The 12,629-nt window shown below is 30.2% G+C and overlaps 1 protein-coding gene across 1 annotated transcript; it reads left to right on the top strand.

Annotated features, from left to right (window-relative positions):
- The first annotated feature begins 6,463 nt into the window (after positions 1 to 6,463).
- On the top strand, positions 6,464 to 11,248 carry LOC112024768 (chloroplast envelope quinone oxidoreductase homolog). Its single transcript, XM_024057405.2, has 4 exons — positions 6,464 to 6,597; positions 8,271 to 8,412; positions 9,520 to 9,611; positions 10,323 to 11,248. Exons 1-4 carry the CDS (start codon positions 6,532 to 6,534, stop codon positions 11,010 to 11,012), a joined length of 990 nt encoding a protein of 329 aa, XP_023913173.1. The 5' UTR covers positions 6,464 to 6,531; the 3' UTR covers positions 11,013 to 11,248.
- Positions 11,249 to 12,629: the final 1,381 nt, after the last annotated feature.

The following is a 12,629-nucleotide window of genomic DNA, read 5'->3' on the forward strand; positions in this document are numbered from 1 at the left end:
TTATTAGATATAAAATGTAAATTGTACTTTTTTAAAAAAATTATTGTAAAGAACTTTTTTATTTTTTATTTTTTTATGATTCATTTATTTTAGACTATTTTGTTTTTATACTTAATAACTCACTTGGATGAATATTTATAATGTAGTCCCACATTTTAAGAATAAATAATTTAGGACACATGGCACAAAATTTGAATTCTAATTTGAAATTTTAATTTGAGTTTTTCTCAATTTCACCTATTATTATATATATATAGACTAGCATGTAACTCATGCAAACGTATGCGTTGGTTTTATATCCCTGTAAATTAGATTGTTTAACCTAATTAATTAACCAAGTGAATACTTAGGTTTATTATTCAGATTTAGGTTAAAACAAAAACAATCATATCATGCAAAGCAATGTAAAAGTAAATAACAAAACGATATGATGACCTGAGAAAACCAAACCAGTAAAAAACTCGGAGAGGATTTAACTTAACTATCCTCAAGGTAAAAAGCAAATCCACTATAGAGAATCGAAGTTTACAATAAGACTTAGACCACTAACATCCTATTGCTACCACATGTAGAACTTACTGACACGACCACATACAAATTCTGAATCCACAGACTCCTTCTCTATTAGGCCTTTGCAACACAAGCACCCACACTTGTGACAAAAAATAGAAACTCTCATGTTTGTGATTCTAAGACCACCCCTGAAAGTTTAAATTATCAGCACCTTTGATAACTAGAGAAGGCAGCAACTTTTACAATATCGAACCTTAAGATTTTTCAAGGAATAACACCAGTAAAAAGACATGAGAGAGCTTTTTGGGTACAAAATCCTAGATACAAAAGAGACACACTCTTCTCTCTCTGAAAAGTCTTATAAAAATGTGTTTAGGGTTTCCTTTATATACTAGTAATGTTTTACTTGAAACCCAATACATTTAAGTAGAGTTTGGGCTGAAATAGAATTCTGCAAATTCGTGTTTCGATTGGTCTAGCCTGTCTTTCGATCCATCGAACCAGGCAGTTTCTGAACTCTTCTGTCTGCAGCTTGTACATTCTTGAATCTTGACTTGTATCACCTTGAGCATTGTCTAATAATACCTATAGACTCTATGATTTATATCTAGACAAGTTTGTGTTCACGATTTGCCAATTGTTCTAAATTTTTAGAACCTAACAGCATGGATGCATTTAAAATTAAACCCAATTTTTATTATAAAAATATATATGATTATTCAAATTATTTTAAAAAAAAAAAAGTGCATGTGACACATGCATATGTATAGATATATTTAAAATTAAACACAATTTCTAGCATAAAAATATAAATTAATAGTCAATTTTTTAAAAAAAAAAGTAAACGTAATTAGTCATTTATTAAAAGTCTTACTCAAATTTAATACTACTTATGATCTTTTTTTTTCTTCTAATTTTTAATAAGATAGAATGTGTGGCGATCTTTGTTGTGTGATGATTTGTATTGAGTATATGTGATTAGTTTTTTTTTTTTTTTTTTTTTTTTAATTCATTAATATTAGATTCTTAATATTTTGCACTCATTAACTCACTTAACACACAGATTAAAAAATTTTAGTGGATAATTATGGTGTGGTCCCTACATAAATTTAGATACATTGCGCCAAATAATTGGATTCTAATTTCAAATTTTAATTGAACTTTTTCTAAAATTTACCTATATATATATATATATATAACTTACGACGAATATGAACAATTAAACACTAATGATGTAGAAGTAGTATTTTAATTTTAGAATAGCCATTAAAAAATAGTATACCCATTATACTATGTTTATTTACTAAAATTTTCTAATATACACTGTATGTATAAGTCGTGTTGTAATTTCTTTTTAGTCAAAATTTTACCTATAATTCTTATGTAATAATTTTTAGTAATTAGATAAACTTCAAATACAACTTACATCGAATTTTGTTAAGGTCATGAATGATTAAATTATGAAAAAATTAAACATATTTAGTAACCATTTAAGAATTTAAAAAATTAGAATTTAACTTGGAAGCAATATCAAATTATGTAGTTTATTATAGAGTTATTTTTAAATTTTATTATTTATAAACTTATTTTTACAAAAAGTAATAATAAAAATTTTTAAATAAAAAAATTTTAACTCTAAACACTTTTGAAAGGTAATTTTTTTTTATCTTCAATTTAAAAAATTTCCTTTTTTTTTCCTTTTTTTTTTTATTTATTTTCTTATATCCTTTATAATTTTTCTACAAATTTGCATTATGAGTTGGGCACTTTAACTTTTTTTTTAATATCCTGATTTATATATATTTTTCTGATTTTTTAACAAACTCATTGCCTCATATATATATATATATATTAATTACTGAATTATTTTTAGGAATCTAATTGCTTCATAATTTTTATTTATTTATTTTTTAAAATTCATTAATAACCACAATAGAGAAGAGAATATTTGAACTCTGATTCTTCTCATAAAATAGAACAAATATTACAAGTCTTTTTTTTTTTTTAGAGAGTTACAATATGTAGCATTCACATTTGATAATAGTTTTTTATTATCAGAACAAATACACAAATTCTAAATTTAATTGTTATTGATTAAAAGTTAGCCATATATCTAACTCTTTTGTAACAAATATTAGATCATTTTTAATACACAAAAAAAAAAAAAAAAGATCATTTTATATTCAATCAACAGAGCATGGGGATATGATGATTTCAAGTTGCTTAAAACATTATAGCAGAACGTGACTGGTAGTTGCCGAGGGTATTTTTATCGTCAAGTGACACGTGGCTGCAGTACAAGAATGTGATTCAACCTTATAATGAGGGTTCTTTAATGACCCAAAATTTTCTTGCGGCCGAGTGACGTCCTAGTGGCGACTAGGCTCAAGGCCCTTTTATTAAAAGCCCCCACCCCTTTATGAGAAGATCTTATCCCTTATTATAGAAAGACCCAAATTTTATAATAATTATTGATTTTTTTTTAAATGGTTATTCAAAAAATTTCCCTCTTATTATAGAATTTCTAAAATATTAGACTAATTGAAACCTGAATTATTTGAAAAATAAAATTTTGTAAATATGTCGAATCATTAATGATAATTAATTTTTTCGAATTACTTGAAATTTTATCTTCAGAAATTGGTATTCTACCTGGTAAATTGTTAACATTAGCAATCCACTAATCTCTTATTTGGCTACACACCGTCTATCCCTCTGAGTTGTTTGTTTGAGAAGTTTTATGCTTGAACTATGATATATATATATATATATAATTCTCTATATGAAATTAATCTTGGTTTGGTTAATTAATTCATCAAGTTATGAATTCAATTTATCGAATTAACCTTATTTTGGTTAATATTAAATAAATTTATTTAATTGATATTTCGTTATAAAATGATCACTTAAATTTACTACCTTAGACCTCAAACTATATCAAACCAGTCATGACTAGAATACCATGTATCAAATATATGTAACCATCATCTCACATGGAAGTAAATCCCTTGCTTGTGGAGAACCAAGGGTGTTTGTGTGTTTGACATCCTTTATTGGGTGGTCTAAGCCATGCGAGCTTTCACTCTTGGGAAGTGATGGTGGTTTAGTGCCTATTGATGAATAAGTGGTCACGTGAATGGCTAACCTAGAAATAGATGCCTAATGGTGGAGTACATACAAGACATGAGAAAGTGAACCTTGCTAACACCGTTATGTAATTCTGAAGGCTACTGATGCTTTAGTTAGTGACCTTATTAAAGGAAAATCTCTCTTTTAGAATAGGGATTTTTCATACCTCGTTCTGGTGGAAAAAATGTAAATTTATAGAACTTCATGATCACACATGTTACTCTTTAATGGGCATTGATTTTGGCATCACGGGTTAGATTGGGGTAATACTCTAGTCATGGGCAAGGATCTTGACTTTTGTCTATTGTTTCATGTGAATGTAGTTTGTGTTTTAATTGTCTGACTTTTATGCTAGTGGTAGTACCACGAGCTCACTTAAAGCTTATTTGGATGAAAGGAGAGTGAAGATGAGTAGAATAGGCTGAAACTAGACTAATTTTAGCCGAATCTACTCTACGTACTCTATTCTGCTCAACTCTCCCTTTCTTCCTTTCAATCCAAACAAACCATTAGTTGTTGGATCATAACTTTGATGTTCCTCTCATCGCTAGTGTATCGGGGATAGTCACGTAGTGTTCTTGTGTTCAAATTAGGTGGGTTGTTTATGCACAATGGGCTAAGTCCAAACCAACCCTTCGAGGCGGAAAATCAAGTTAGACAATCTCCTTCGCATAAAAAATGAATACCAAGATTGTAAATCCATGCCAGTTCATCATTTTATAAAAGAAAGATATGATATCCCATTTGAGCACAAAGAAATCAACTTAAACCCAATCAATTATTCTAGGATTAATTACAAATTATTTCACACTTTTTTGCCACAATAATATATCATTAATGTTTCTCTCATCACTAGTGTACCGGGGATAGTCATGTAGTGTTCAAATTAGATGGGTTGTTAATGCATAGTGGGCTAGTCCAAATCAAACCTTCTAGGTGGAAAATAAAGTTAGACAATCTCCTCCGCATAAAAAATGAATACCAAGATTGTAAAACCATGTCGGTTCATCATTTTATAAAAGAAAAATATGTTATCCCATTTGAACTCAAAGAGTTCAACTTAAACCCAACCAATTTTTCTAGGATTAATTACAAATTATTTCACACTTTTTTGCCACAATAATATATCATTAATGTTTCTCTTATCACTAGTGTACCGGGGATAGTCATGTAGTGTTCAAATTAGATGGGTTGTTAATGCACAGTGGGCTAGTCCAAATCAAACCTTCTAGGCGGAAAATCAAGTTAGACAATCTCCTCCGCATAAAAAATGAATATCAAGATTGTAAAACCATGTCAGTTCATCATTTTATAAAAGAAAAATATGTTATCCCATTTGAACTCAAAGAGATCAACTTAAACCCAACCAATTTTTCTAGGATTAATTACAAATTATTTCACACTTTGTTGCCGCAATAATATATCATTAATGTTCCTCTTATCGCTAGTGTTCCGGGGATAGTCATGTATGTAGTGCTCAAATTAGGTGGGTTGTTCATGCACAGTGGGCTAGTCCAAACCAAACCCTCTAGGTGGAAAATCAAGTTAGACAATCTCCTCCACATAAAAAATGAATACCAAGATTGTAAAACCATGCCAGTTTATCATTTTATAAGAGAAAAATATGTTATCCCATTTGAACTCAAGGAGATCAACTTAAACCCGACCAATTTTTCTAGGATTAATTATAAATTATTTTTTATTTTTTTGTCACAAATATGATGTGGTAGAGTGCGAGTGGTAGATAAAAAATTATAAGTTTATTATGTAAGTGATAAACAACTACTCATACTATATCACGTCAAGGTTGTGACATAGTTTGGGATCCAAAAGTCACTTGTTGAACCATCTCTTTCTATCCGAATCTAAAATGACCGGCAGCCCTACCTAATTTTATTTTTCTGAACACACAACTTGACTGCTTACTAGGTCTAAATGAAAATGTCATTGACTTAACAACATGCACAAAGTTACAAGGGTTGACCCCACAGATCACTGCCGGTATGGTAGCATATTCTAGCTGATTAAGCTATTTAATAAAAAAATTAAAAGAGAGACAGAGAAGGATTAAATTAACAGCTATTTGATATCAATAGGACTACAAAGTTCCCCATTTTTTCACTTAATCAAAACTTGTTGAAGTGATTGTTTGTGAATGGGATATATATATATATATATATAAAGAAAAAAAAAGAAGTGGTGATTCTAAAAAATAGTTTCATTAACAGGTGCTCTTGTAGTAATTATTAATATATTATTTTAGAAAATTTTTAATACTATTTTTATGAGAAATATAAAAAAGTCGTCAAAATATTTAATTGTTTTTTTCCTAATAAAAAGTTTTTAAAAATGTTCTTTAAATTAATGCCTTTAGAGCATCCGTTGGTGGACCTAATCTAAGTGTATATCAGTATATGTGTATGAAACTCCTTCCTATAGACTTGAAACTTGACCCTTACCCCCCACACCTTACAAGTATTTATACTTGTAGAATGACCACCGCACCAAGAGTGCACGGTGGTTGTGAGTCTTCTTAGATGTATTGATATCTTAATATCTTATGGCTCATTTCATTTCAATACTCATTCTCTTACGTTTCACAGCTGCTGTGATCGTCATGCTAGAACTTCTCATTAAGGTAATATTACATTTTTTACACACTACTCAGTCCAAAGTAAATGGCGTGGAGTTGTTATATAAGAAAATCCAATAATCCTAGTTTACTCAATTTTACTATCACCATTTTTACCAGAAGTTCTCGCTCTTCTATAAAGCCACTCCAAAAATTTTGAATAGAGAACCTCTATTATCTAGTCCTCTTCTTGTCCTACCTCACACATACACACACACAAACTCACGTTAAGCTTTCCTTCTGTAAACAGAGAGAGTATGGCAGGCAAGCTAATGCATGCAGTTCATTACACTAATTGTGGTGGAGGACCCAGTGATTTGAAGGTTACTTCCATATCCATTTCTTCAATTTTCATGTTCTATAAGTACTTTCATATGAAGAAAGTAAATTATCTTTCATTAGTTCACTTAGATTTCTTTTCTTTTCTTTTTTTCCCTTCTCTCTCTCTTATTTATAAGTTTTGTTTATGAGGTTCTTTAAAATTCACAGTTGGAAAACTTTTATGTTAATTTCTTGTGATGGCTGACAAAGAACTTTCAGTGATGCAAGGGTTAGTTTGTGCTTTTTTCTTTTTTTTTTTTCTTTTTCTTTTTTTTTTTCAGAAAAAGAGTGTAATTAGTGGAGGAAAGAGTGTTCGATTATTTGCTGTAAGTAATGTAGATAAAAGTAAAAATTAGCTGAAATAGTATAGTATGACCCATAAATAGTACCAAAAAATGCAGTGGAGCCCTTAAATAGTAGTAATAATAAGCTGAATAGTAAAATAAATTAGCTTTTTAATTTAGAGCCAAACGCACACTTTCAAGAAAATTAGTAATTTATTATAATGTCATAAAAAGAGGTCCTCAATTCAAATTCTATCTCCGCCTTACATTCATTTTAAAAATTAACCATATTTTGGGTCCCAATTAATAAGGATAGTTTAAATTCGCATATATGAATAAAGAGTGTTAAATTAAATAATTAAATTCATCATTTATTCGAAACAGTTTAAAATGATTAATTTTATGATAAAAATGTTTCTCAGTTTTCAGTTTTTATTGTTACCCAGTTTGGAGGAATTGGCTCTTTTTTTTTTTTTTTTTCCTTGTAACCATATTCATTTATTGAGTCGCCGGAAACGTGCATACCCATGTGCACACATTTAAATTTCTCTTTTTTGATCACAAGGGATGTTTGGAAACTTTGCTAGTTTGTTGGTTACTTGTTTCATGGTTCATCTTAATTTCAAGTAAAGACATGCAATGTTTCGACGTTATAGTCGAAGTTGAAGATCACTTTTGAAAATGGATAGCTATTTTCTATATCTGCTTCGTGTTGAAATTTGAGGAAGGATAAAGTGGAAGACTGATTAAGGTTAAGATTTTGAAGTTTGAACTAAAGAACTAGTCAATGTTTCAACTTTCAAGGCTGAGTTGGTGAAACATTGTATCCATTTGGATACGGTTTCCGCGTCCATGTCCGCGTTTTACTCTTTTTTTTTTTTCTTTTTTTTTGGCACACATTTGAAGAGGAGATAATACTGTTATGGCTACTATTTATGTACTGCCGTAATATTTGATTTTTTTAGCTTATTAGTGGCTTCTGTGCATTGTTTATGAGACCTACAAATCTTATTTTTTTAGCAATTTTTTCATTAAAAATGAGTTTTATAGTACTATTCATACATTTAAAAATTATTTTGTTACAGTATTTTCAATTTTTAATTTTCAATTTCAGCAAAATAAGTTGTATATTTGAGTTTGCCATTTCATTTTGCTCAGCTTTTTTCAAGAGCAATAAAGCTATACATAATAAGCTATATTAATTAGTGCATTTTGGTAAGATTTGGGTCCAATTTACTATTGGTTAATTGTTTAAAATACGGAAGAAAAAGGAGGGAATTTTTATTAATTTTTTGTTTTTGGGGTATGAGTCAATCAAAATAAACTTAAAAATGTACAAAACTCTAACATTTATTGCAATTAATTTACTAATTATTTAATTGCTGGTGCAGTATGTTGAAGTCCCGGTTCCCACTCCAAAAAAAGACGAGGTTTTGATTAAAGTGGAAGCAGCCAGTATTAGTCCTATTGATTGGCTGATTCAGCAGGGCCGTGTGAAGCCTATGTTTCCACGTGAATTACCTCAAATACCTGGTATTTTTTTTTTTTTTTTAATTCCTTTACCTAGATTTTACTATGCATCTCAAAGCTCAAAGAATTAAGCTGTTAGGTTGTTGTGAATTTAATAAACCATTATTATTAGAATTCAAATTTCTTCTTACGATACCATAATAAATTACAATTTGATTTTTTTTTTTTTTGAGAAATAATTACAACGTGCTGCTAACCCTGCAACTTGAACTCTTTCCTCCCTAAACCCTTAAGCACTTTGTGCATGAGGAGGTGCCAATTCAGCTACAAGGTCATTGGCAATTACAATTTGATTTAAAAGTTTAAACAAGTAGGAAAAAAATAGTAAAATATAACCATCTAACCATTATCATAATAATAGGTGATGTGTTTACATAAGTTCATTCACGTCTATAGGTTCAAGTTTTCTCTCAATTCAAAATTTTAGTGTGTTTGGATTGAGATGGAAAATTAAAATTATTTTACTATTTAGCTTATTTTTGTTACTATTCATGAGCCAACTTCACTTTTTGATACTATTCATGGGTCTTATTGTATTATTTCAACTAACTTTTATCTTTATTTATATTACTTTCAGTAATAAGTTTTCAGTTTCAGCAAAATAAGCAGTATCCAAACACATTAGTTTGTGTTGTTATGTTGAATTCTAACACTGACTTTGTTAGAATAAATAATTACACAATTTTGTTCTCACTTCTTATCAACTCAAGTTTTTAAGGTGAAAGGGTAATTATTATATATCAAAACAGGCCATTTTGTATTTCGAACCGCTCATTGAAGGGAAATCTTGAATCACATATGAAGAGAATGCTAGAATAATATTTACATGATTAAGTTTTCTATTTCCAAAATTTTTAAGTTTTGAATAAATGGTAATATATGTGACTTACTTATGACAACCAAATATTGATAGGAGTATTACCCTAAAAAATGAATTGTTTCTTGTATATTAAATTTATTCAATTGAATGTCCAAGTTTCATGTTAGTTAATTGTGTGTTCTAAATTTTCTGGAAGCATTGCAAAATTATTCAATTATATATATGAGTTGATTAAAAAAATTGTTTAAAAAAAATTTATTTATTATTGAAGATATTCTTTGCTGGAACAGGTACTGATGTTGCAGGAGAGGTCGTAGACGTTGGATCAGGAGTCAAAAATGTCAAAGCTGGTGACAAAGTCATAGCTATGCTTGGTTTTGCCGTTAAGTCCTCATACTTGTTCCACTAGTTTTGCCAATGGGCATTGTTTATTACACACCGTGTGTTACTTTATAAACTGAATATCTGACTTTAAGTTACGGTTTTAGTTTTAAAAATATAAGTGTGTAAAACATTGTGTGTAAAAAGTTTTTCTTGTTGATAAGAGTTTTTATTTTTAATTTCTAAGATTGTTCTTATGGACTAAAGGGAAAGGGTGTGGGAAAATTCATAATAATTACCCCTACTTCATTATGTGTAGTTTCCAATTAAGAAAAAAGGAAATTATAGAATAAAATAATTTTTAAAACAAATTCTCATGAAGAGGATTACCTTTAAAATGAATAATTAATGTTACAACTAAGAAGTTTTACAAAAAAACTACATGTCTGATAAAGATTCTATATTTTACATTTAGTAATAAATATTAAGCTTTACATACCAACCCTTACCTGTCATGACATGTTTTTTACTTTTTTTTTTTAATAATATAACCAAAGTTTAAAATAAATTAAAAAAAATATACATGTGACGTATTATAATTAGTAGAACATAAAGTGAAACACTAAAAATAAGACAAGATTTTAATTTATACATCATTTTCTGTTGTGCTGAATTTACGTTTATCTTGATGATTATATGCTTCACCAACACCATACACACACCTTAGTTATTGATTCAAGTACATCCATCTTTGCATTTTATACATTGACAGAATGGAGGTGGACTAGCTGAGTTTGCTGTGGCTAAGGCAAACTTGACAGTAATTAGGCCATTAGAAGTTTCAGCAGCTGAAGGAGCAGGCATACCGTCTGCTGGTCTAATGGCTCACCAAGCTCTCACCGACTCTGCGGGTCTCAAGCTTGACGGAACCGGAAAGCCCACAAACATCCTCATCACTAATGCCTCAGAAGGTGTTGGTAACTATGCAATTCAACTAGCAAAGCTTGGAAATGCACATGTTACAGCAACCTGTGCACCTGAACACATTGACCTTGCCAAGAGCATAGGTGCTGATGAGGTTGTTGACCAAATCACCCCAGATGGGCAAGCTCTGAAAAGCCCATCTGGTAAGAAATATGACATAGTGATTCACTGTGGAGAACCAACTTCTTGGTCAACTTTTGAGCCCCATTTGGCTTCAAATGGAAAGATATTTGATGCAAAGCCTACACCTAGTTCCGCTAGGGCTTATCTTCTAAAGAAACTTACTTTCTCAAAGAAGCAGCTAATTCCAGTTCTCTTAAGTTGCAAGGGTGAGAATATGGATTTTCTTGTCAAGTTAGTCAAGGAAGGGAAGGTGAAGACGGTGATTGGCTCTAAGTACTCGTTGAGCAATCCTGAAGATGCTTGGGCAAAGAATGCTGAAAACAAAATTTTTGGGAAGATCATTCTGGAGCCTTAGGCAATTAAACATTTCACATATATGTCTCGATGAGTTGCTGAAATTTGTGTCTAAGATGTTGTGCAAGGGCCACATAAATGTGTTTAAGTACACTATTGCATTTTATAATAATAAAATTACAAGGCAAATTACACATAATAAAATTTTTATTATGTGTAATTTGTCTTGTATGTTGCTATGACTTCAATATTGTAAACGTTGATGTTTAGGTTTCATATCCATCTTTTCGTTTTGGTCATGTTTGTTCTTAAACGTAGATGTTATTCTCAGAGATTCATTGCTGGGAATAGGGATATTATTTCAAACTATGAGAAGTTGAGAACAGTTGTAAAATTAATACTCAATTTATAGAAAAAGAAAAATTGCAATTCTGGCCTCAATGCAGATGAGCAAGTGTGTTCAGTCGGTGTTGTTGGGTGAGGGTCTAGACCAAACCGAAATGTTTGTTTTTTGCTTTATTTAGCCTGGGATGGCAACAGCAAAAAATAAAGTACTACAAAAAATGCTTAATTTTTTCCACAACTACTTTATGTGGTTGACTGTGAATGATAGAGAAAAATTAATAGGTCTATATGAAAGTGACAAGTAATCATAGTATAGGAAAGTTGTTGCAAAAATTATGTATTTTTTGTGCTAGTAGAAGAACTCTAGCAACGAACAAGGTGGGGTTTGGATTATAGGTGTCGTGTCCTTGCCCATCCTCACTCTAGGGCAAAAGCGAAACTAGTCAAGTGATAGGAGGGTGAGTTGGAGGTATTTTGTCATCCTAAATAAGATGGCTTCAAAATTAATGAGATAGAAATAAAAGTAAGCATGACGGTGTTAAAAAGAAAAAAAACAAGTTTTTTTTTTTTTTTTTGGAAGACCAACCAAATATCATTCATTCATGAAACATCAATGGTTAAAATACAAAGCTTCTAAAGCAGGTGGTGGAGATTCTTCCAACCATACAATTTCATAATCTATTTGTTTAGCATACATAGATAATGAATGGGCAACTGAATTGGCACTCCGCTTAGCATAACTAACAGAAAACTCTTGTAAGCTCATCGCCATGCAACAGATATCCTTTGAGATATTAATATAATATGTACAAAATATAAATCATAAAATAATATATATAATTTAAAATTATATGTTTGACTAAAACATGTATATCGCTAAAAAAAAAAAAAAAAATCTAAAACATATGTATACACATACATTCGGGATGTAGAAAGCCCGTGTACAGATTCATAAAAAAAAATATATATATATATATATATATAAATAAAAAATAAAAAAAGAAAAGGAAAGAAAACCCGTGTACGGTACTGCGAGTTAATTAAGCAGGGAGAGGTGTTTTTGCCATCACCATTTAGTTTTTGGTATTTACCTTGAGTCCTTGACATTGAACAAGTGAAGTGGACCACGAGTCGAATAGGCCTAAATTGGGGCAATTTGTTTCAATCAGGGCCCATCAATTTCGAGCCTTTTTGTTGGGCTCTTTTCGTGTTGTTGGCCTTTTATTGTTTGTTTTTTTTTTTTGGTAAACTGGCCTTTTATTGTTTCATCTTTATAAGTTTAGCCCTAAATGATAAAGTTGGACTTAAAGTTTCTAAAATTAAATCCAGATCT

The sequence above is a fragment of the Quercus suber genome, unplaced genomic scaffold, assembly GCF_002906115.3.
Source record: "Quercus suber isolate HL8 unplaced genomic scaffold, Cork oak 2.0 scaffold_652, whole genome shotgun sequence".
NCBI lineage: Eukaryota > Viridiplantae > Streptophyta > Magnoliopsida > Fagales > Fagaceae > Quercus > Quercus suber.